We start from the raw sequence: 26,010 nt of genomic DNA, 5'->3' as shown, positions 1-26,010 counted from the left end.
TGTATTCCAAATTGGCTAAGTTCTTCAAGCCTCAGTTTCCACATTTACAAACAGGAAATAACTACACAGGCCCTGTCCCCGTCATAGCCCATGGTTGTTACTGGAACCAAGTGGGATTTAAAAGACATGAACAGGCAAAGGGCTCCTTATAAACGCCAGGTGTTCCTACAGCTGTCAGCGGTGCTTCCTCTTTGTAACTATGCTCCAAAGCGGTCCTGTCCGCCCCACCCTGGCTGCATCGGCCTCACCCACTGCCAGCAACTCCATCTTTTCCATCTCTGTCTTTCTTTGCCTCAGACATCCTCGGTCTCTGCTCTCCCTAGTTCATTTCCGGGTCTGGCTCTGGGTCCCTTCGTCCTCTCCAGGGACTCTGTCTCCAGTTCCCTGCGGCAGTAGCGGCCGGGGCGCCCCCCACCCGGCGCGCCCTCCGTTGGCACCGTAGCCGGGCCACAGAATCGCCCAATAAGAGCGCCGGACTCGAGTCTGACAGCTCTGGAAGCGGCCAATAGAGCCGGACCAGAGAAGGGGGGCGCAGCACCATAGCTGAAGTTGGGCTGAATGGGGGTGGGGGGAGAAAAGGGTAATAAAAAGAGGGGAGATAGGACTGGGGTCGCAGGACCCGGCCGGGGGTGGATCGCCCGCTACCCAGGTCCGACGAGGGATCCGCCGGTTGACCCGGCTCCAAGGACCAGGGAGGGAGGGGCGCGGTAAAAATTTTAGGTGAGGAAGGGGAGCCGGGGTCCCTGCGGCCCCCAGGCCGGGCTTGAGTATGCTCGCGGGGCGCCGGGGCCAGGGCTCGGGCGGTGGCATGGCAGAGGGCGGAGGCGGCCGCACGCCGCTGTGAGCCGAGGCCGGAGCGGCGAGGGGGGCGGGGAGGCGGGAGGAGGGGATGCGGAGGGCGCTCCGGCGGCGGCGGCGGCGGCGAGCGGGCGAGAAGGGAGGAGCGGCGCGAGCGGCCGGAGCGGCGCAGGGCCCGAGGCGTGCATGGCGCGCCCGGAGCCGGGCTCCCGCGGGCCCCTCGGGAGCACTCCCGGGGCTCCGCGGCTCTTCGGCCGGCCCTTGTGGGCCGGCTGCTGTTGAGTCGCAGCCTTCCATCGCTGGATGTCGTGGTCCCCGGGAGAAGCCCGCCTGCGTTGGGGTAGAACGGCGGCGGCGCTGCGCCGGATTCCGCCCTCCGCGTAGTGGTTCTGCGCCCGGCCACGGTGGGCCAGCCGCCGGCAGCGAGGAACCCGGGGCTTACGGAGCCAGCCACTCAGCCCTCGGGACCTGCGGGCGCGGGCCAGCCTGCTGGGTCTGGGGGACAGGAGGAGAAGAGAGGGGAAGGGCCGCACCGCAGGAGCCGGTCCTCGCCCCCGCCCCCTGCGCGGACGCGCCGGAGGCTCTGTTCGCCTTTCGCGGGGGCCACGCTCCCACTCGCGCCTCCAGAGGTGGGGGATGCGGGCGACGGCCCCCCTGGGCTCCAGGACCCTCCTCCCCAGGGCTCCGGAGCTCTTGCTCCGCCCGCCGCCCCCTCCCCCGTCCTCTCCACCCCCCATCCCACCTCTCCACCCCTCGTAAGAAAATAATGCTGGCAGGATCCTGCACCTCCCAGTCGCTCCCAGTGCGCTGCGAGGAGCAAAGGGCACCCGCTGCGTCTCCGTGCCGAGACCCCTGCCGAGCCGCCCTCGCCGCCACCTTGCTAGGAGAGTCGCTGTGCTCCGCTTAGGCAGAAGCCGCGAGCGCCGCGCCCGGGAACTGCCAGCCTCGGAGAGGAGCCGCCCGCAAGGACACCTCTCCGTCCCGCCTGGTCCTCAACTCCCGGCCCGAGCTCGACGCGAGCCAGGAGTCCGGACATTTCTGCGCGCGGCCCCCGCTCGGAGCCAACTCCGTCTCGGACCTGGGACTCTGGACTCTTGATTCTTAACTACTTCTCACCTCAGGGCTGCGCTGTCTCCCCGCTAGCCTTCCCGCTGTCCTCCACCGCTCAGGACGGGGGTGCCACGATGTCCCGCTGCTGCGCAGGGCCCCGGCCCTCCCTCGACGTGTGACCCTAGCCTGGTCCCCCTGCTTGGCCGTCCGCCCTCTCCTTGGGGACCCCCGGCCCGGCCCCCGGGGGAACAGGAAGAAGACGACGAAGCCGAGGGGGGGATGTCCGGCTCCAAAAGCGTGAGCCCCCCGGGCTACGCTGCACAGACAGCGGCGTCGCCGGCGTCCCGGGGAGGCCCGGAGCATCGCGCCGCGTGGGGAGAAGCCGATTCCCGCGCCAATGGCTACCCCCACGCCCCCGGGGGATCGACCCGCGGCTCCACCAAGAGATCTGGGGGAGCGGTGACCCCACAACAACAGCAGCGCCTGGCCAGCCGTTGGCGCGGTGGCGACGACGATGAAGACCCTCCACTAAGCGGCGATGACCCTCTGGCCGGGGGCTTCGGCTTCAGCTTCCGTTCTAAGTCCGCCTGGCAGGAGCGCGGCGGCGACGACGGCGGTCGCGGCAGCAGGCGGCAGCGGCGGGGCGCGGCTGGAGGGGGCAGCACCCGGGCGCCCCCTGCGGGCGGCAGCGGCAGTTCGGCGGCGGCCGCAGCGGCCGCAGGTGGCACAGAGGTGCGCCCCCGCTCGGTGGAGCTGGGCCTGGAGGAGCGTCGAGGAAAAGGGCGCGCGGCCGAGGAGCTGGAGCCCGGGACTGGCACCGTCGAGGACGGAGACGGGTCCGAGGATGGAGGCAGTTCCGTGGCGTCAGGCTCTGGGACCGGCGCGGTGCTGTCGTTGGGCGCCTGCTGCCTGGCCTTGTTGCAGATATTCCGCTCTAAGAAGTTCCCGTCGGACAAACTGGAGCGTCTGTACCAGCGCTACTTCTTCCGCCTGAACCAGAGCAGCCTCACTATGCTCATGGCCGTGCTGGTGCTCGTGTGCCTGGTCATGCTCGCCTTCCACGCGGCACGGCCCCCGCTCCAGCTAGCCTACCTGGCCGTGTTGGCCGCGGCTGTGGGCGTGATCCTTATCATGGCCGTGCTCTGCAACCGTGCAGCCTTCCACCAGGACCACATGGGCCTGGCCTGCTATGCGCTCATTGCAGTGGTGCTGGCCGTCCAGGTCGTGGGCCTGTTGCTGCCACAGCCACGCAGCGCCTCTGAGGGCATCTGGTGGACCGTGTTCTTCATCTATACCATCTACACCCTGCTGCCTGTGCGCATGAGGGCTGCGGTGCTCAGCGGGGTGCTTCTGTCAGCTCTCCACTTGGCCATCTCTCTGCACACCAACGCCCAGGACCAGTTTCTCCTGAAACAGGTAGGGGCCCACTTGGCCACACTTGATGGAGGGGTGGGCAGGCCTCGGCCTGATTTTAGAGAAAAGGAATTAAGTCCACACCAGTTAATAGTGGTAAAAAGTAACCAGAGAGACAAGGCTTCATGCCAGGCTAGGCTGTGTGTCTTCCAGGCCTAGCTTCCTTATCTACAAAAGACTACTCTTGTATGGCTTATAATGTTGTTGGCCTGGTAGAGAACATTCTTCATACTAGTCACAATCGACAACTTAAGTGAGAAAGGAGGGTTTGGGAAATTTTCAGAGTTCCAATTTCTCTCAGAACTTCTGGTCCCGTATAAACGACACTCCCAACATCAGTGGCTGGACCCTTTAGTAGCCACCCCTCCTGAGCTCCTTTGTGGGTTTGTTAGCTAGTCCGGGATAAGGCTGTTGCTCATTCTTAAGGAGGAGTCTATAACCCTGCCCCCTGAGGCTGGATTATTGGGAGTTGTTGAGCTCTTGAAGCAGAACTGATTAAGTTTGCTTTCTTTCCCAAAGCGACCCGAGTCATAAATCTGCCTTTAGCTGAGGTGGGAAGGAGCTGCTGCGATGTGTGTGATAGCCAGTGTGATGATTGTCCCCTTTTCAGCTGTGCTGAGCATCCCAATCCCTTCCAGTGGACACTCCTGGATGTCACCATGCAGGAACTTTATATCTCTGAAGGGACCTGTTGGGCAAACCCAGAAGGACATCAAACTTATGATTCTTGGTTAACTGGTGACTCAGACTTGACCCCAGGGTGAGACAGTCTCCCTGATATCCACACCCTGTTCTCTGTCCCAGTCTGTGAGCCCTACGGGGCCTGTTTGTACGTTGCTCAGTTGGAGCATCAACTGGGGTCTTGCAAGTGGGTGAGTGTGGGTTTGGACCACACCACACACTCCTACACCTCCTTTGGTATCTGCCTCTTCTCATAGAACCTCATAACAGAATTCTGTTGTTATTGCTTCCTTCCCCACTTCTATCTTCCCAGATTTTGATCCTGTCAAATGCTGCATCCTTCTGGGTGTGCTCTCCTGTGCCCTCAGGGTACATCCACACCCATGGGGGATAACAGTCACGTAGTCTCTGGCTCTTCATGGGGCACTGGGACCTCTCTCTTCTAGAGGATGAAAGGGTTGACCATGCCCCTCATGACCATGGGCTTTCTCCCCTCTGCTTGGTTAACAGTAGACCCAGAGGCATGTTGTGATTTAGTAACTTCTCACCTGCTTGGTTGGGGTCCAGGTCAAATGGGAAGTAGTGTTCATTTTTTTGGGGGGGGGTCTGGTATCAGAAAGGGTGGGGTTTAGAGATCAGCTTTGAACTTGAGAGCAATCTTTTAAAATAAGGTTGTTGTTTGAAAGGGTTGCTGCTTCTGTTGTTAAGGGGCGCCAGTGTTAAATGAACATTGTGCCAGTGTGGGGTGGAAGGAAGAGCCTTTGGTTTGTGTGTGGTAATGGAGGTTTCCAGGATAGCTCAAGGCATTTACAGCAGCAGACTTGAGAACCTGAGATCCGACAACAGTGTGGGGCAGTCCTGAACATAGGCTTTCGGAGATGGAGATAAATCCAAGCCTGGTCTTAGTGTGAACAGACTGTTGCAATCTTGTCCGCCAGATGGACTTTCCCTGGTGGTTCCTCAGGCTAGCCCTTCTTCCCTCCCTCCCCACTCTACCCTGCCACACTTCAGGCTTCTTTTCCCACTGTGGTCTTTAGACTTTTTCCTTGGCTGCAGGTTTTGGAATAGGTTTATACTTAACTTAAAAAAAAAAATCTTCTCTAAGTCTAGCACAGGATCTTATTGGGCCAAGACAAGGAACACAAACACTCTTTCTGTTTGGCCTCAGAGAAAACAGCACCTTTGTTTTGTTTAGTTTAGTTTTTTGTACTTGACTTTACCTTTCAGATTATACATGACCCAGAATGTGTCTTTCTTGAGTAAAAGCTGTGCCGGGTGATGGAGGAACAGTAATGGACCAGCCAAGTGTTTATGTCTGCCTCAGATTGCTCTAAAACAGCAGGTGTTGGTGGATGACTCTGGCTAGATGTTAAGTTTGTTTCCCTGATGAAGACACATACCTAGGACAGGTGATGATGGTAAACCTGTTCTGTGTTTGAGTTTTGATGCCCCCAGTCTGGGCCCTGCCTCTCCACCCTGTGGTGTTTTGGGCCATGCAGTAGGCTGTAAATTGTGAGAGCATCTCTTCATGTCTGCAAGGCTGACGTCTACCCTCCTATAGCCTGGGGCTCTCAGCATGATCTGGTCTGTGTGCTTTGCCCCACCCCTTTGATGTGTGGGTTTTCATCCTTGGCTTGGTCAGGGAAGCAGTACTTGGTTTCTTAACATGTTGGTCTTCACTCTGGAGACTAAGACTGGAGGTGCAGGGACCTCTCATGGTGGTACTGGGTGCTTCTTTCTTCCTCTCTCTGTGTTTCTGTCTCTGTTCTCTCTCTCTCTCTCTCTCTCTCTCTCTCTCTCTCTCTCTCTCTCTCTCTCTCCACTTGCTCCTTCCCTCATTGCTTCCCCTTTCTTCTCCATCTACTCCAGGACCCCTGTGGATATCTGCCCACCTACCCTTTCCTTGGCCTCTCAGCTAGTTCTGCCTTCTTTGGCCTCTCAGCCTTTTCTGTGCTGTGTATTGCTGTCATGGTTTCATCCCCTCACTGAGGGTACAGTAAGAGCATCATAGGTTGTTGGTTTTTTTTTTTTCTCCTTTGCCTGTTAGAGGTCCCTCTGCTACACCCAAACCATAAATAACACTCGAGCATCTGCCAAACACATTCCTCACTTGTGTTAATAGGCTGCAATGATGCTAGAGCCTGTTGCCATGGCAACCTCATTTTTGTTTGACTGTATCCCACTCTGCTACATAAAGCCTCTGTGTGCACTCACACACAAGCAAGCATGCTCCCACAACTATTACCCATGCTTGGCTGTCAAAGAATATTTTAGAGACAATGTCCTTGGGACCTGTGGGGGTGAGATATTCATTCGAACTCCAGACGATGGTCATGTCTTCCTTCCAGAGATACCTTAGGAAGTGAGATGGCTGGAGAAGCTCTTTGGGAAGCAGGGACACTGTTCAAATGTGGGGTATTTTATTTTGTAGCCACATTAAACCTTCCCGGTGTGGCTTTTGGGGAGATTTTGACCCTGTGAGTTTCTCGGGAAGCTTGCAGAGGGGATACCCATCCCCGTTGACTTTTATCTATTTTAGTTCCTCACCCCTATCTCTCCCAGCCTCTTTGGGAGAAGCTTAGCTTGGTGGTTTCTTGCACGTCTTCTTTTGTACCTGTTTGAACTGACAACTGTCACCAGTTGTTCCAGCCATCAAAATGGCACAGGCACTGTGTGGGTGATGTTCTGTGACTGAGCACGTGTGGATGTCTGCCTCAAGGAAAGAAGGGGTGGATGAGGATGTAGGTCAGGATTGGAGTCCCATGGCTGCCCAGGGACATGCATATGTGTATGTGCCTGCCTGCCTATCTCTACATGCGTGTCTGTCAGTCTGTCTGACTGGTGCTGGGGTGGCTGGAAAGCCTCTCAGAGGAGATCCTTATGGCTCTGACTTGCTTGTTTTGGGCTGGCTTTCAAGGGCCCTTGCCTTTCTCATTATTCTAATGGTAATGAATTGTCCTATTGACCTGAGCTCCCCAGGGAGTGCCTGGTGCACCCTCTGCATTTAATCTTTGAACCTATGGGCTGGGCTTGAGTCATCTACTACTCCCTTGTCCCCATGCTCCTGCAGCCTGTGTGCGCCACAGCACTATATTATCTGCTGAGAAGCCACCTCCTCGCTCTGGAACATGTCGCAGAGGGCTTCTGGTCAGTCATCATGGCCTCCGCAAAGTATGCTGCTGCTGGGTCACATGGAAGGGGGACACACTCACCCTATAGGCCCCGCATTGTCTTCCACCAGCTAAGCCTTCATCACTTGTATTTCTGTGCAGGGGCAACCTGGCCACAAGTAAGGCCTGTAGGCTGGAGTCAGGGTTGGCTTTGAGTCTGGAACAGAGGAGGGTCTGTTTATCGCCCCTCAATTAGCCTCAGGGCTAATTGCATTTGCCAGTGATATTTCCTAATTGTTTTCAGTTCTGTTATCCTTTTGCAGGCTGCTAGGACAGGGTACTTAAAGGGTAGACGTGGCTCCTGACAGGGCTCCAGCAGGCTTCTGGATTGGGGGTGGGGGTCTTTTGCTAGCTCTTGGGGGAATCAGTGATATGAGCTGGGAGGGACCTGTTAGTGACAACTCAGCAGAAGGTCAGAATGATCTGCTGTTGAATTGGTGGGGATGCTCGTGGTTAGTCTAAGTTGATGTGCAAGTAAGATCTCAGGTCTGTGCTGAGGAACAGAGTGCTCACATACACATTGTCCGTACAGAGGATAGATAACCTCTCCACTGTAGAAAGGGCTGGGACCCAAGCTGTCCCATGTAGACAGGCCCTGGCCAATGTTGTCAACGCTGTGTGAGTCCTTGTGTCAATGCTGGCAGTTGGCATCAGAATAAGGCTGTGGCCCAGGCTTGGGCCAGGCCACCTCCTCTCCTGAGAGACATGAATGGAGCTGCCACCAGGCTTCCAGCCAAACGTGGGAGCAGGGGTGGGGCAGGGAACCCCTAGGTTATGCCAGCTCCTAGCTGGGTGACTTCCTGTTCACCAGGCCTACGGAATGCCTCAGCTAACTTCTTTCATTTTGTGGCAGGCCCAGTTTGGGATTGCTTACTTCCCAGGAGTGTTGGGAATGGAAAGTTTGCTCTAAGAACTTCACCATACTTGTTCCCATAAGTCCTTTGGGTGTAGTTATGTAAGTGATGTTCTAGCATGTTCTTCTCTTATTTATGCTTTTCAGATAGGGGTAGCTGGCTTATGGAGGGCAAGATCAGTGTTCATTTTCTTTCCCAAATACCAATTTAATGCAGCAAACTAGAAAGTCATCTACTACTCCCTTGCCTTCATGTTCACACACACACATACAGACACACTCACACACACACACATTTTATATGTACACACATGCAGATATGAATACATACATGCAGGCATGAATACACATGCAGGTATGCAAACATACACACATATGCACACACATTTTATACATACACACATGCACATATATACACACATGCAGGCATGCACACACATGTGCACAGGTATACACACTCACACATGTTTTATACATACACACATGCAGGCATGCACACACATGTGCACAGGTATACACACTCACACGTTTTATACATACACACATTCAGGGATGAACATACACATGCACACACACACATGCAGGTATACACACATACACATGTCCATGCACACACACATTTTATACATACACCTATGCGCATATGCACACACATATGCGCGCATACACACACTTACACAGGTACACACACATGTTCATGCACACACACACACATACACACTTTAACCTTCTCAAAGCAGTGTCCAGTTGCAAGATGGGAAAGATCTCTATAACACTATGAACAAAACCCAGAGGTTTCTAGTTAAACAGTGAGCTCACATGAGTCCATATTTTGTGTGGCTGTGGGAAAGGCAGGTAGGACTCTTCTGTTATAGGAGACCCAGTTCATAGGAAGGTTGAAATCTTGTCAAGCATGCTGTTTAATTCTAAAATTCAGAGGGAGGTGACTGGTTTAGTAGAGGACTGAAGACCTTGAATTCTGAGGGGACAGTGGATAAACTGAAGGATACTGCAGAGGAGGAATGAACTAGACAAACTGCTGCTGCTGGGATTTCTTGTTGGAGTTTACAAGAGGCGCTAACTCAGTGTTGGTTGCTCCCAAGGATAGTTTTTAGGACAGAAAATAATAACATATTTTCGCTCCAGGTAGGAGGTCTTTTTGGCAAGTGGATTTGCAGTGATCAAATAAGAAGCTCTCTGTCAGTGGGTGCAGGGGAGACGGAAGGCCGCCTGCTAGGCTCCATGTGGAGGCAAGTGCTTGCCTACGTTAGTTTATCACTGAGCCCTGGCCTAGGCTTATCGTCATCCTCTGTGAAGATTCTGGAAGATGCAGACACACAGTTACTAGAAGGTGCAGCTTCTAAGGATCTGGGGTAGAGGCCAGAAGTTGTTGGATTTGTTTGCTTGTTTGTTTGAGCGATAGGGATCAAATACATGGTCTTAAGCAAGGGCTACACTCAGTAAATCCCTCAGCCTGAACTATTTCTCCTCGTCCTTCTTCCTCTTCTTCCTCTCCTCTCCTTCCTTCTCCTTTTTTCCTCCTCCTCCCGTTTCTTTGTTGTCTTCTTGTCTTCTTCTTCCTCCTCTTTCTCCTTCCCCTCCCCTTTCTCTTCCTCTTTTTCCCCTCCCCTTTCTCTTCCTCTTTTTTCCCCTCCTCTTTCTCCTCCTAAAACAGCTTAGATCCAGTATTCCAAGCTCTCCTGGTAGTCTTAATGAGCAAGAGGAGCTCTCTGGTTACAGCCCAGCCTAGGAGTCAATGGCTCAGTGTGCAGGACAGCACAGGCGTCTCCTGGGGTTCTCTGTATGCCAGCTCAACACTCTTCTCAGTATATTATTTCATTTCTCACAATTATAACAAAAAAACCTTCGTAGCAAACTTTTTATTACAAAGTAAAGGTTTATTTACTCAAGCGTTGGAGGGCGTGGTGCCTACATTGGCACAGCTCGAATGAGCATTGCATTCTAGTTTAATGAGCAGCAGAGGCAAGGACCTGCGTGGGTAGAATCGAGCGGTCACATCTTAAGCAGGAGGAGCAGAGAAAGCAGGATGAGGTAAACCTGGCCCACAATTTAAACCTGGCAAAGCAGCCCATGTCTTAATCTTGTAGGTAGAGGCAGGAGGTTCAGAAGTTCAAGGCCATCCTCAACTACATGGTAAGTTTGAGGCCAGCCTGAGCCACAGAGTCAGTTCATGGACGGAAAAAAAATCAGACAAAACTACCGAGAAGTCACACTTCCAGTGACCTTAGGAACCTCTGCAGAAGCTCATATCTCAAAGGCTCCACCAGTCCCCAGTAGTGTCACCCTGGGGACCAACCTTTTAAACACCGTGAATCCTTTAGAGAGACACAGACTTTTCTCAGATCACAGTGCATGACCCCTGTTACAATCAGCAGGATCCTGTATGTCTGCTTAGTGGTGTCCAGAAGGGGCCTGTAAGCGTGTGCTGATTCAGGGATGCAGATCTGGAAGGTGATTGGACGGTAGTAGTGAACCGGCATGGGAGATGTCCAGCTTGAAATTACTGCTCTCCACTCATCCCTCTCCCCCACCATCCAGCCCCTATTTCCTGTTGGGAGCAGAGCAATGTGTAGCTACTGGGGCAGGGCAGGGGCGGTAGAAAGGGGGTGTGGCTAGCTTTGCTGGGGGGAGGTGTAGAAGACACTGGAAAAGGAGGGGGACAGAGGAATGGGAGGGATTAGGGAATCAGGTTTGCAGGAGAGAGGTTGGAGTTATAGAAAGGCATAAGAGATTGTTGCTGTTAGTATGGAGGGAGAGAAAGGGCTTGGGAGTGGGGGTAGGGTTGCCACTGGGAACAAAGGGACATAGAGCAGGGGGAGACAAACAAAACATAAGGAGACAGAAGGAGCTTTGTTCTGTAGTCCAGCCTCATGTGTCAGCATGAACTGTGCCCCCCCCAGCACCTCTTTCTCTGGGGGTTTACACACTGCTACTCTGGGGCTGAGGCTGCCTGACATCACTCTCTAGCCTGGGCTTCTAGGGCTCCCTGGGCAGTGGACATTCTCACTGAACTCACAACAGGCTAGCTATACTTTCAGAGGGGACCTCGGGTCTCTAGGTCTCACGTCTACCGGCACTATGTACGTACATAGTAGGTGCTCAGTGAGGCTCTGAATGAACAAACGAAATGAATGAATGGGTGGCGGGGTGGGTGGATGTCTGCATGCCGACTCTAGGCTTCGCTGAAGTGCTAGACCAACACCTCCACAGAAGGAAGCCAGCCGCTCCGCTTGGAAGCCTATTTTGGTGGGTTGTAATCCTAAACTCTGAGCAGGGCTTCCAAAACCCTCCTGCAGCAATTTGAAATGCACGCCTTAGAAATGGGGCTGCTGCCTGGTACTGCTGGTACTAGACCACGTCACAGATTGGGAAACCATCACATAGCCATCCTCCCAGCCTTCCCCATTCATTCCGATAACCCTGTTACTGGTGCCTCCTGCGACCCAGGCACTGCGTTAGGCTGAAGGGCTGTGGATTGGTTCACCTGGGTCCCAGCTCTCCCAGGAGGGCCCTCAGCCCAGAGTCTCACATTAAGCATATTCCTGAGAGGGCCATTAACTAATATTTCATAGATACTCATACTGCCTGTGTTAAGTAAGTTCGGGAAGCGTAGTCAGCCTTCTGTGTCTGTAGGTTCTGCATGCGTGGATCCAAATACTGCAGATTGAAAATATTTGAGTCTGTACTGAACATGTACAGACTTCATTTTCTTGCCACTGTTCCCTAAACAGCCCTGTGATAAAGTCACATAACAGTTACATTGTAATAGGTGATACAAGGAATCCAGAGATGGCTTAATGTATGTGGATGTGTGTGGGTTATATGTAAATCTCACATTATCTTATATAAGGGCTTGGGCATCTGTAGATTTTAGTGATTGAGGTAGGCCCTGGATGCAATCCCCCCTCAAGACCTTGAGGGACAGCTGTACTGGGTTGAACAGAATTCCCGGGTTTAAAGGTTTTAATACATTAATGTATATAAATGTTGCCAAGAGAGGGTACTGCATGGAGCCTTTAGTAGATGTATTTGATCCCAGATGAGTTCTTCCCTGCCCCCAAGGAATATGGACCAGGTGACACACTAGTGTTGGGTAGAACATACTGCAGCTCTCTCAGGACTTGCTCTCCGTCCAGTCCCCTGCCTCTGGGATAGACCAACCAACATTGAGGCGTTTGGAGCCCTGTGTTTGGCAGCTTGCCTCCCTCAGAAGGAGATTGCCCAGGCTCCTCTGGCTGACTGCCTGTAAGTCTCATTTCCATCTGGGTCAGAAATCCTATATGAAATAAAACGATGGGGGTGGGCCAGGCTAGTCACCCGTCTCCGTTATCGAGCTCCAGCTTCTCTTAGGGATCGTCTGCTGGCATTAAGCTGAGAGCAGGTTGGGCTTCTGCATGGTGATACTGTAGAAGACCTGGGCTTTCCTGAATGTGTTTCTAGAATTCTTGCTTCAGGCTCTGAGTGTGTAGCTGCCCATGGGGAGGTAGTAATGGTCATTTCAGATCATTTCTCTAAATGTGACTTCTTCCTCTCTGGTCCTAAATCTACAAAATAAGGAATTTCCTGAAGGGTTGATTCTAAGCAGTGAATAGGTACCTAGTCTACTTCACCCTGGGGTACTGGCAAAAGCACCATGTGCAGAGTCTAATTGTTTTATTTTAATTTGTTCCTTAGACAGGATCTTACACAGTAGCCCATCTTGGCCATGAATGCAGTCTATAGCCCAGACTGGCCTCAAACTTGAGCTAATCACCCTAATTTTTAGCCTCCAAAATCCTGGGAATGTAAACCTGTACTTCCATGTCTGGCTGCCTGACAGTGTTAATCTTTTCTTTCCTTGTCTCAAGGTTTTTCCTTTGGACAAAAAATAGCATTATTGTTATTCTGCCTGTGAGTGCGCATGCCAAAGGGCTCCTGCCCAAGCACACAGACAGAGGTCAGAGGTCAGGTTTCAGGTACAAGTTCTCTCCTTTCCACCATGGGAACGGGGGATTCAACTCAGTCCTTCAGGCTTGTGCAGCAAGTACCTTTGACTGCTGAACCATCTTGTAAACCCTACCTCATTTGATCTTAATATTAACCCAAAGAGGAAGAACATTTCCCCCCTCCACCCATCAGCCATGGTAGAAACTTGTGTAAGAGCAGCCCACTAATTGTAAGGTCCTGCAGCAGTGTAGCAGATGGCCTGTCCCCTGATGCTCCTGGGCATGTGCCTTTGGCTGCTGTCTGTCAAACTTCTAGCTCCTAGTGCCTGAGGGCTTTGAACTTTGGGGCCTACTGGGAGGGTAGGCAGGAAGTGCTCTGACCATTCAGTACTTTCCTTCTTTGTCCTGGGGGTAAAATAGTCTAGTTTGGGGTGTGGGTTCTTCCAGTTTCCCAGAGTTCTCTGGGAGTATTATGCTCTATAGCTACTCAAGATGATAACACATACTTCCTTCTCCTCTTCCTGGTTGCTTTATTCTTCTATTTCTTTCTGGGGTTAACTCCCACACAAACCTTCCCTATTCAAATCCTCCAGGTTCTTTTATTAGGGGCAATCCAAACAGACAGTGGGTTGGCCATGACCTTAACCCAGTTTGGTTGGAACACCGGGGAGCAGGAGGCTGTGTGCTGGGGGTGAAAATGCATCCAGCGCAGCAAAAGGTACAACCCTAGCATTGCCTTTGGTGCCTCGTTCCTATTTGGTGGCTTGTTAGTCACTCATACATTGCTGGCAAGACAAGGGGTGATGTAAATTTAAAATAATGTTTTTTAGGGAGACTTGTATCTGTTTAGTTGATACTTAAAACATCTTTGGCTTTACTTACTATCTCTGGTTGGCCTCTGACCTCTCTCCGGGTTAACTAAGCTACTGTCACAAGATGACAATAAACCTATTACCTCAAAATAATTTTTTTTTTTGAAAAAAAGAAATGAAAACCCTTGGCTTAGAATTTTTTGTTCTGCTCTGTTATGGAACTGAGAGAAATCCGTGCTGACTAGAGGACATGCTGGCCAGGCTGAGACAGGATGTAGCCAGTGGCTAGCTCAGTAGTCTGTGTTGTTCTGTCTTCTTGCCCTGCACCCATCCCCCACCCCCTTTCCCCCAGTCCCCCATTTCTCCACACTCCCAGCTCCCCACCCATTCAGTGTGACGCTCACTCAATGACAAACACTAAGGCATGGCTGGGGACATGTGTCCCAAAAGATTAAGATGTAGCATTGCCAGGAAGGCTTCCCTTCAAATAATGGGACACCTAGATCAAGGCCCTTTTAATGTCAACCTTCCTGATGCTTCAGCCCTTTAATACTTGGTCCTCAGGTTGTGGTGACTCTCGGCCATGGAAATTATTTCATCGCTATTTCATAACTGTAATTTTGCTACCGTTTTGAATCATAACAGATATAGATAACTGATATGCAGGAAATCTGATGTTTGGCTCCCAAAGGGGTCTCTACCCACAGGTTGAGAACCACTGCTTTAGAGGGGGCTCCTGTTTCCCTGTATGCTCTGTGAGTGCTGTCGTATAGGCCTAAGGTGAGGGAGAGTCAGGGATTTCTATTCATGTCTGAATTTTATAGAGAGCTTTGGAAATAGACCTTCCTAAGGCCCATCCAGCCCATTTTAAACTCCCAGGAAGAGACAAGGTGTTCCCAGGGTTGAGATGTGGTCTACACTGTGGCCGCGGTCATTCCAGATGGTTCAACTGCTTCTCCTAGCAGCCCTGGGGTTCAGAGCCCCAGCTGAGTGCGGCTCTGGCCAGTTCACCTTACTTCTCTTCAGTCAGCTTTCTCCCCAGTGACACTACTGTCCTCACGTCCTGTGGCCCTGCAAACTGGCATATGTGAAGGTGCATTGTTGACTCTGCTGGGGTTTTAGAGAGGGGGAAATAGAGGCTCAGAGAGGCAGAGTAACCTTGTTCAGGCTAGTTCTTTGGCATAGGAGGCACTGCACACATCCAGATTTTGGACACCGAGCCAGGACTGTTCATAGTTGGGCCCAGGGCTAGTCCTCTGTGGCCCTCTAGCTTCTTCAGAAGCTGTAGAAGGCACAACAGCACCCAGACACTTGCCCAATTGCCTCAGCTTGGTGTTGGAATGCACTTTTTTTTTTTTTTTTTTTTTTTTGGTAATGTCTTTCTTCCCTTCTGGTGCCTGGCACAGACGGGCATCAAATGAGTTGTCATTTTCCTGAGTCTGCCTTTTGCCATTCACCTTTGAAGAGCCCCTGATGGTTTTATGGGCAATGAGGAAAGACTGGGAGGAAAGTCAGAAGTGATGCTGGGATTGCTTAGCTCTGGTGTCAGGTTGCCTCTGAGCTAGTCTTCTGTTAGCTTGAGACATGGGGCTGAAGGGAGGTTGTCACAGGTACCTCAGGACTGCCTCCTGCTACAGTGCTGTGGTCAAGCATGGCGATTCGGTGGTGGAACATCTTGTAGGTACGTAGTTAAGCACTCATGGGGGAAGTAACTCGGAGGATATTTTCAAAACCCAGATCTCAAAACCACCACACCCTATAAAGTGCCCTTGATGTCCCAAAGCACATTCTGTGGCAAGCCTACCTCTGCATCAATTGGGCTTCTCAAGAAGACCAGGAGGAAGATATTTTTATTTGTTCTTTGAGAATGTCATGCAATGTTTTTTGATCATATTTACCCCTCCGTCCACTCCTCCCATACCCCCACCCTCACCTTCCCACTCTCTCAACTTTGAGTTTTCTTCTGAGTTTTGCTGTTGTTTCCCATCCCCCACAACACCCACCTCCTATCAGGTCTACTTTGCCTTACCCAACAGCTCTTGGGATTACAGTCTGCCCTGGAGTAGGGTCACATGGAAGTGACTCCTGCCGATTTTGTGCCCAAGGTTTTATTGCCACATTTTCTTTCAGAGGCGGGAAAGCTGTATTTATTGAACTTGCCCTAGACCCTAATCCTTAGGCCAAGTCTCTTTCCTGTAAGCATTTCACCATGCTGCATGGATATGAGCCATCAGTCCCCTGACTGGCCTGAAGTAGATATTACCAGGTGGGAAGTGCCTTCCATCTCAGCCAAGAGGCTGCAGAGGCAGAGGGGCTAGTGCACAGCTGGGAGAGTGGAGGAGGCCTATCTCCAAAACATCTGTACTACAGACTAAATTAGAACTGTTGCCTTTTTCTCTCTAGGGCATATGCTGAGTCCATCTATCTGTCTGTCTGTCTGTCTGCCTGCCTGCCTGCCTACCTGCCTGCCTGCCTGCCTACCTACCTACCTACCTACCTACCTACCTACCTACCTACTTATTTTTAGAGGCAGGGTTTCTCTGTGTAGACCTGGATGTTCTAGAACTCACTCTGTGAGTTAGGCTGGCATCGAACTCAGAGATCCACCTGCCTCTGCCTCCCGAGTGCTGGGACTAAATGTGTGCCACCACGGTCTGGATTGTTTTCTAACTTTTGAGGTTATAGTTACATAATTCCCTTTCTCCCCTCTCTCTAACTCTCTTTGATCTTTCAAATTTAGTCATTACATTTGTGATGTGTCTAACTTTTTTTTTATATAACAGGGTTTCTCTGTGTAGCTCTGGCTGTCCTGGAACTCACTCTTTATACCAGGCTGGCCTTGAACTCAGGATCTACCTGCCTCTGCCTCCCAGGTGCTGAGATTAAAGGTGCACATCACCACTATGCTGTGTATACTTAGATACCTAAGACCTGCTTGGTCTGTATTATGTTACTCATATGTATGCTTTCAGAGATGGCCGTTTGGTATTGGGTCAGCAGTCAGTGTGCTCTTCCCTGGGGAAGACTGTCCTGCTCTCCAAATCCCTTAGTTGCCTGTGGTCCTTTGTGTAGGGATGAGGCCCTGTGAGCTTTCCATTGATCAGGTTTGTCCTTTTAAATAATTCTGTGCCAGGGAAAGAATCTAGAGCCTCATCATACGTAGTTAAGGCAGGCTCTCCCACACACCTACACCGAAGCCCAGCATTGGCATTTTACCTTGAAGGCTTTCTTCCTTCCTTTCCTCCTCTCCCACCCACTCTCTCCTTATCTGCTCTTTGCTCTGATATACACATACTCACTGTATGTTACCAATTTTCTGGCCCCCACTGCCCAGCCCTCAGGGGGACAGACAGTTCTCACTCCTGGGTTCCATGAAGAAGTCTGACTTTGGCCGAGAGGGCTCCCGCCCTGGACCGATATCTCCACACACCAGAACAGGGATCACTACACAAGTCCCAAAAGGGATTGTTTGTTCTTTCCAGTGCATTCCCATGGCATAGCCACCACCAGAATGCATTACACACTTCCTTACAGTTTAGAGTCGTGCTTGGTGGTGTGGGTGTCTGCTGCATTTTTACAATAAATGCCTGGGGCTGGAGCTTAGGCTGGCTGAATGGGTTAACCCCATAGAATCTACCAAAACTTAAGATGTCAGAAGAGAAGGCACATCTACAAGTTTCACCTAATCTGAAGGTTCAGTGGAGATGACTTAGCATGGCGTTTTTAAAACAATTTTTTTTTTGAGCGTGTACTGGGGGAAAACCCAGGGCTTCACGCAAACAGAGCACAGACTGTCACTTGGCTTCCTGTGGCCTGGCTTCAGTGTTTTGTGATGCTCCTGGGGATTCTAACATGCACCAAGATTGAAGACTTGAGCCCTTAGCCTCCCCTGTCAGCAGCAAGGTCATGTGGATGGCATGGGAGTCTGATTTATGGCTATATTGAAAGGCAAGTTGTTTATATCTACAGGGTTTATTGTGATTTAGTGGAGTGTGGCAGCCACTGAAGATGATTGTAGGCATGTTATGGGGAAGCAAACGTGCTTGAGGGGTGGTGTATAAAATGTTGTCAGGCAAGGCTGTGGTTTGGTTTGTTTCTGCTGCTCATAATGGTCACTGGTAATTAACCCCGAATGTGACTGGATAAATGGCTGAGTCCGGTGCTGTAAAGTCTGCAAGAATATTTTAGGTTGAGTCTCAGCAGAGCATGAAACCTCACTCGGCCTTCTGGAAGTCCAAGTCTTTTGCCTGCTGACAAATGCCTGTTGGTTGGTAGTAGCTCTTCTCTGCTCTTTCTTACGTCTATATGGACGAACATCTTAGCCTCACCCTCCTTGGCCAAGTTCTGTCTCTCTCCCATTGTAGCTTAGTGGTGTCTGTTGTAGATGCTCACTGAACACCCACCAAATGCAATGACAGCTTTGCTCGGGGTCACACAGCAAGCAGTATTAGTTCAGTGCTGTTGGGTTTTCTTCCTCCTTACCGATTATGGAAAACAAGGGATTACATAGTTGTGTATGTGTGTTCATGTGTGTGTGTGTGTCCGTGTGTGTGTGTGTGTGTTTGTGTGTGTGTGTGTGTGTGTGTGTGTGTGTGTGAGTGAGAGAGAGAGAGAGAGAGAGAGAGAGAGAGAGAGAGAGAGAGAGACTTAGAGAGTAAAAGCAGGAGACATAGTGTGGGGGGGTCACTGGGTGTGCACCTCGAGAGCTCACTTCCTGTCTAGTCTGAGGTTAGCTCTTCACTGACAAATCTGGGATGAGACAAAAAGGACAGGACATCTCTTGGGATCCTTGTGCTCTGGAAGGCAGACTGGGAAGCACCTGCCATATGGCCTGGGCTTGAGGAACATCCAGGACAAAGGTAGATCTTCAAGATTAGTGCTTGGCCGAACATCACTTGTGGATTGCCATGTCTCCCTTTGGGAGAGGGTTATCCAGGGAGAGTTAATTTTGGATTTTGCTTTACATTTATTTTAAAAGTGGAATATTCCTTTAGCATTGGTGACGATGGCCTAGAAAAGCCAATTAGTCACCATATGAATTCTCCTGAGGGGGTGTTGCCTCCCTGTTCCCCTCCCACCTGCCATTGGTGGGGCTCCTGTAGACTTTTCCTTCACAGGCTCAGGGGATGACACCTCAGCCTGGTCTGTTAGTCCCCTAAGCAAGCTGAGGTGATGTAATCCCAACTCAGACCCTAGGGTGTCAGGGTAGTCAGCCCCATCCGAGTGGGTCAAGGCCTGGGTCCCCACAATCTCTTTGGTTTGCCTTGCTTTTGAGGTGTAAGATCTCCTCCTGCTGGGGCTCTCCTTCCTTGGCAGTTGGGGCTTTAGGAGCATACCCTGTTCTGTAAGGCCCCTGGAGATTCTCTTGTGCCCCAAGATTGATGACTGGAATTCTGAGGGCTCGTGCCAGGCCTCCTGAGCGCTGGGATTACAGGTGTGTACCACACTCGGCTGCCTGACTTCTCTCAAGAAGACTAAATGCTAGAGACTGCCCCATTCTGCATTCCATGGAGAGGGCAGAGGGTCTCTGTGTGTGTGCTCTGAGTAGTCACTGGAGTTTCATGAGGAAAAGATGCCCACCAGTGTGTCTGATCCAAAGGTAGACCCTGGAGTAATGCGAGGCAGCCTTTCTTCAGAGTACGCTGCTACACCTGAGGCTGCTGGCAACCTGTACTCCAGTTCAGGTGTGATGAGGCTGGGGACGTGGGAAGGGCAGAGAGAACTGGGTGCAGACATAGGGTAAGGCAGAGTGTAGAACGCTTTTTCAGAAGCTGGGCAGCCTGTGTGGCATCACAAGTGGGGCAAATATGACCCCCACACTAAGATTTGCTGCCCCTCACTTGCACTGGGTTAGGACTGAGTTACTATCTAGTCTTATTGGAGTGTGTCAGTCTGTCTGTCCATCCATGTGTGTGTACACCCTGGAGAAAAATCACTGGGCCCTGGACCTGATGTAACGTTTTCAGTAGAGGGTACAATCATCTGGGAGACGGTTTGGAGTGGTTAGTCAAATGAGTGGGGTCTGTCAGGCTGTGTGGTTAGCGTTCCCTCTTCCATCTCAATAATCACAGTGGTGGGAGGAGTCTCCAAGGAGTTGCTGCGTTGTCTAGTCACTGAAGGGGGACGGGAAACAGTTTCTCTAAGGGACTTTTCCCCCTCTGTTACTAACTGTTGTAAATCTGGCCACTCTGAGGTAGTCCTTAAGTATGTCGTTAATAAGGCTCCAATAACTAAAAGTGGTAACCGAATTTTTCTCAGGACCAAAAGTTGAATAATAATCCTTAAAACGGTCACCTACTCTCTGCCAAGCCCTTTCATCAATGGTGCCTTCTTGTGGAAACCAAGGACAAATGTTACCAACAAAGCCTAGACATTTTTTGAGATCTTTTTTCTTAACCTTAGTTTGTCACGTCTTGACAGATTCCTTAAGTCCCGAAATAAAGAGAGACTTTTGGGAGAATGCTTGTCCCATCACCTTACCTTTAAGGATCTGCGCCTCGAATACGTTTTTCAAGCCGGGCTACCGAAGGGTAAATCGTGTAGTCCCTCTGTCACTCCCTGGAACACGGAAGGCCTTCCTAACTGGCTGCATGGCGTTCCCTCCTTAGAGACTCTGGATGGCCCCAAACGTTGGGCACCAGTTTGCCCCGACCCGCAGGACAGTCAACGGGAACCCAGGATCACCTAGGAGAGAATGGGGGAACAAGAGGCTTGAAGAAGGCCAGCAAGTCAAGTGGTCTGATCAGCTGACTTTTTTTTTTCACATGCTCGTTTTATACAGGTAGAAGAAGGAAACAAGGCTGGGAAAGTTAGGTATAGAACTAAGGGAACTTTCCAGTTAAAGGATTTCTCACAATACCCTTTGTGAAGATTTACTTGAGGAGGGGGACAACCTAGGTGCAGGAGGGAATGTTGTGCCAAGCAGGATCCGTTGTCTGGGTGACCGTTCTACTCGGCTAGCAACCTGACCAAAGTGAGATCACCTAATATCTGGGAAAAGGCCTTTACCGTGGGAAACAGAAACCGAGGCTGACATCTATGTAAAATGGTGTTACTCAGGCTAAGGAAGTTTCTTAATTCTGTCAGCTCCCGGCATGTACATGTGTGTGCGTGTGCATGTGTGTGTGTACATGTGTTTGTGTGGGGGTGGGGGTGTGTGTGCACACACGTGTGTGTGTGTGTGTGTGTGTGTGTGTGTGTGTGTGTATCCTGACTTCCAGGCTTCTGGCAGAAACCTTTGGGATGATGCTTTATGAGTAAAAGTTTGGGTACGGTGGGGAGCGGAAGAGGCAGATGTATTCCCGAGAAGAGATGAGTGAAATGTCTGTGCTTTCAGTTGTGGGGAGAGGAAGAGTTGCAACCCCAGAAGATGGTGGGGTGAGCCCCTCTGTTTATCCTGTTGGCTGGTTGATAAAGATCAGGGTGTGGAATGGGATGTAAGTGTCTTGGGAAACAACACCTCAGTCCTCCTCTGTGTCAGAAACTCTGGGTACAGAGAGGAAAGAGGAGAATTTGCCCTTTCCCTTGGGGAATTTTCGGCCTAGTGGAAATTTCTTTCAGAAATGCCTATCAAAGGCAGCCTTGCCAAATTCTACCATTCACCACACATTTACCAGATACAATACCAAGCATCTAGTGATTTATTGACTTCCTTTATCTCCCAGTAGGTAGGTGTAATGGTTTGGATTTGTGCCTTAAATTTCATTGGCTGGAAAAAGTCCACAGTACAAGAGTATCCAAGGTACATTGGTCAGGAATGAGGTCACAAGGACCCTGGATGAATGCTGTTATCACGGGAATGGGGCCCGGGTAGGTGGAGGAGTTCTACCTGCATCCTGCTCCGGCTTTCAGAACCACAGCCATGTGTATCCCTGATCGATATGTCTGCGGCACGCTCTTACAGAAGCACGTGTTAAACTAGGCAAGCAAGCCACCCTTTTTAAAAGATAAGAACAGCTTACATATAAGGAAATTGAAATGAGTGCTGCAGTGATCACACTTAAGGCTAGTGACCCATTGGTTTCCAAACTCATTCCCACAGGACTCCTGAGAGGTCTGCTTAAAAATCCATTCATCCCTCAGTGTATTAGTCAGGGTTATCTAGAGAAACAGACCTTATATAATGAGTCAATCAATCTCCCTCCTTTCTCTCTCATATTCATATATATATGAAGGATTTATTAAAATGGCCTACAGGCTATGGTCCAGCTAATCCAATAATGTCTGCTTATGAAGGAAAGGTCCAAGGATTCAGAGTTTGTTCAGTCCACGAGACTGGATGCCTCTGCTAGTCTTCAGTACAATCCAGAACCTCAGAGAAGTAGTCTATAATGCCAGCGGAAAAAATGGACTTGTTAAAAAGAGCAAGAGGAAACAGGCACGGAGAGCAAGTTTCCTTCTTCCATGCTGTTCATATAGGCTGCCAGAAGAAGGTGTGGTCCAGATTATAGGTGGATTTTCCCATCTCAAAGACCTGGCTTAGAAGTGGGGTCTTCCTGCTTCAAATGGTTTAATTGAGGAGAGAAAAGAAGTCCCACACAGGTGCGCCCAAGAATTTTGGGTTTAGTTAATTTGAGATGTAGTCAAGTTGACAACCAAGAACAACTATCACACTCAATTTCCTGTGGAAGAGTAACCCACTGCGATCAGCGCCCACCCTCCCACTTCTTAGATAGGCACCCACATTTGAAGCAGATGACCTGGGAGCTATCAAGTGTCCTTCCCAGGCAGAGCCTGGCTGAGGTTATCCAGGTTCCCCTTTCCTCAGGCTGGGGGTGTGGTCAGAGGCAAAATGAGTACATAGCATGCAGAAAGCCCTGGGCCCATTGCCTGGTACCTTGTAAACTGGGGCTGGCAGAACATGCCTCTGATTCCAGCACCCGAGGGATGAAGTGTCAGAAGCCCAATTCTCATGATTAAAACGTCCCTCCATGGAGGCATGGGTTTCTTTGTGGCTTTCAGCCTTGTGGCTTTCGGCTGGAGGCAGGCTTGGCCCTAGAATGAGGTGGGCACAGTGTGTGGTAGGAAGGGACTTTTTGTAGAGCTTCTGCTTGGCAGTCCTCAGGGGACCGAGCTGGAGGAAGCTGAGGAGAGTGTCTGGATTAGACAGTCTAAGCCAGAGGCTGGGAGCTGAGGAGCAGCCCCATAACAGGCTGTGTGTTAATAGCCAGGGAGAGGAGGCCAATGAACGTTTCCAGGTTGCAGCCACTACAGTGCTTACAAGACACTCAGCCCTGCCTCAGTTTCCATAGCTGACAATGGGGAGAGGGTCTCGGAAGGGCCTGCCAGCGTGTGCATTACAGATTGTATATAAGGAGGGTGCGAATAAGAAAGAAGACCCGCACAGGCCTGCTGTACCACATACCTGGGGTGACAGAGCCTTTCTGTCAGATAGCACAGGTCTCAAAATATTTCAAGCCTTAGGCTCTCTGATGAGTCCCCAGCCATTGTCAGTGTCCTTCTGTCTTCTTGAACCTGGCTTGTTCCCAAAAGGGATACATCTTAACTGGTTTTCTTTTATTAACATCATTTCTGTCTGCCCTGGTACCGGCATCACCTATGGTTGGGTTGAATATTTGGTCCATGTCTCTCATGTGTGAGGCACTGGAAGACATGAAGAGACCTCAGCCCCTTCCCTTTCCTAGCAAACCTTTGGAAGGTGCCTACAGTACGTACCCATCAACTCATTTAACCTTCTACATGGCTCTATCTGGGGAGTGCTGGCATTGTCACCCCTATTTTGGAGATGAGGATGTTGAGACGTGGCAGTCTAGGTAATTTGTCACAGGGTCACACAACTCAGCAGCCTTCTCTAGAGTCTGGGTTTTCCTCTCTGCATGGAGAGATGGTCACACAAGCCTGTTGGGCACCATGTCACATGTGCAGTTTAGCAGTGGACACAAAAGGTCCTGGCTATACAGGGAGGGGATGGTGTACCTTGGTTTCAGGTCAGAGGAGCCCTGGGGGCTTGTTGGGAGCTGGATTCAGTGGCAGCAATGTCGGGGAGAGCAATCCTGATCAAAGGGTAGCAGGAGTGAGGCTGTGAAGGGAAAGACCCCAAGAGCCTGTCCCATACTTCCAGAGGACAGGGAGAGATGTGGTGGGAAGGCAAAGCTGCCCCTTCCCTATGGGACAAGCCTAAGAGGAGGTGTCTATGCTGGGGGCTGGCGGCGTGGAAATACCCGAGGTTCTTCAAGTGACTTTGTGTATGGGAGAATGTACACATGGTCTCACTGATCGGAGAGAGGTGCCTGTCCAGTGCGTGTGGTCTTTCACAGGGGAGAGCCTGGAGTGCGGAAGGGCGATGTCTGGAAGCCCTGGGCACATATGTATTAGCTTCTCTCTGCCTTGACAACTAAGGGGCCAGGCAGGCACTTTGCATGCACCTCTCAACCAGAAAACTGCCTCTCCCTTCAGGTGTCTAGGGATGGCTTCTTTTGTAGGACTGGGTGGCCCTACAGAGTCACCTTCTCCTTTCTTGGACTTTAAATGTCCCATCTCAGCCTCGGTGCTGGCTAGTCTCATGTCAACATGACACAAACTGGAGTCATCCGAAAAGATTGAGGAAGTGCCGCCTCAATCAAGAAAATAGAGGATTTTCTTAATTGGTGGTTGATGGTGGGGGGCGGGGCCCAGCCCATTGTGGGTGGTGCCATCCCTGAGATGGGTTCTATGAGAGTGTAGTTTGAGCAAGGCAGCAAGCAGCACTCCCGCCAGGGCCTCTGCATCGGCTCCTGCCTCCAGCTATTTGAGTTCTTGTCCACACTTCCTTCAGTGATGTGCTGCTGTGACCTTAACGTGTAAACCCAATAAACCCTTTCCTCCCCAGACTGCTCTGGTCATGGTGTCTCGTCTCAGGATCAGTAATTCTGACTATGACAGCCCCATTCCCTGGAGCGAGGACTTTCTTTTCATTCGTACTGGTGTCAGGCATGCAGGAATTCAACCTCCAACCTTTCCGTCCTGGGGAGCCATGACTCTCTGAGGCTTCCATAGTCACACACCTATAGACTCAGCCACGGGTCCTTCCTGCATGGCCACTCTCCTGGATGCAGTGGTCACTTATCTGGCAGATGCTGTCTCAGGCAGTGCTGTCTGAGGCTTCCTTTGCACAGGGCTCAATGTGGCTCTCCCACACTGAGACCTCTGGTGGACTGTGGGAGGTCTTGTTAGCCTTCAATACAGGCACATTAATGGAGTTTCAGAAGAAGGCAAGTCTGGGAGAAGCAGGTGTGTGGCCATTCTTTCCCCCACAAGGGCCTGCCTTTAGAAATCATTCACGGGCTGTTTAGAAACCTCTCTGGATCTGAGGATAAGATGCCTCCCACAGGGCTGACCTGAGCTTCAGCTTCCCCTAATTGGGGGGGAACCTGACCCAGCCTTCTCCCCGGTTCACATAGGCCCCGGGGCAGTCACAGACAGCTGGTCCCAGTCCTAGAGTTTATGCTGATCTTTTGGTGGCCTGCAAACAGAATAAGGACAGTGCCAGGGAAGGGGGAAAGCACCCCATAGCCCAGGACCTACAGTCTCCTTACTTGGGTTTCTAGGAGGGGGTACCGAGTTCTATCCTATGTGTCTTTGCTCGGACACACAGGCTGTTGAGACAAGCAATGTGCATCCTGCCGTGTGTGTGGACTTCACACTTTCTGCAACCAAGGTTTCACAGAGGCTATGCTTGCACCTGGCAGTCCTCAGACCCAGTCAGGCCCAGTGCCACACACAGCCCTGAGCATTCCCCTGGAGTGACTGTTAGCCCCACCCCCACTTCTGGACTGAGGTCCGGGAGCACAAAGCGCAAGGGTTACCCTAAAGATCTGAAGGATGCAGTAGTCTCCAAAACAGAATCCCAGCAAGGACCCACAGGGCTGAGATATCCATGGCGCCAGACAAGCCATGAGAGTTAAAGCTTACAGGTTGGCAGACTGCCTGCAGTAGGGTTAGATGCCATGGGTGTGGAGCTGGAAGCAAGGAGGCTTCTCCCAGATGTGCCTCATTCTGAAACTTTATTAAGGTGGGCGTGCCTGTAGCGAAGGATAACAAAACCTCCCACAGACCACCAGAGGCCCCAGTGTGGGCGTGCCCTGGGCAGTGAGCCTTGTGCAAAGGAAGAGTCACATTGCACTGGCTGAGACTGTATCTGCCAGGGTGACTATGACATCCATGAGTATAGTCCCCAGCTCTTGTGGGAGTGGCCAGGTGGGCAGGACTCATGCCTGAGGTGTGTGGCTATGACAGAACCCAGAGAGTGTTCCTCTGGCTGACTGAACCTTTAGGCTGAACCAAGGGCT

The 26,010-nt window shown here is 51.2% G+C and overlaps 1 protein-coding gene across 1 annotated transcript in view; it reads left to right on the top strand.

Moving 5' to 3' along the window:
- The first annotated feature begins 1,565 nt into the window (after window positions 1-1,565).
- The window catches only part of ADCY5 (adenylate cyclase 5), a 146,264-nt gene continuing 121,819 nt past the window's right edge, over window positions 1,566-26,010 (top strand). The window contains exon 1 of the mRNA XM_080918647.1: window positions 1,566-3,264. Coding sequence (XP_080774773.1) covers window positions 2,128-3,264 — 1,137 coding nt within the window. The 5' untranslated portion in view covers window positions 1,566-2,127. The remainder of the gene's footprint in view (window positions 3,265-26,010) is intronic.

The sequence above is a fragment of the Micromys minutus genome (genome assembly GCF_963924665.1).
Source record: "Micromys minutus genome assembly, chromosome: 7".
Lineage (NCBI taxonomy): Eukaryota > Metazoa > Chordata > Mammalia > Rodentia > Muridae > Micromys > Micromys minutus.
The sequence above is the reverse complement of the archived record's forward strand: the minus strand, read 5'-3'. Positions and strand labels throughout refer to the sequence as shown.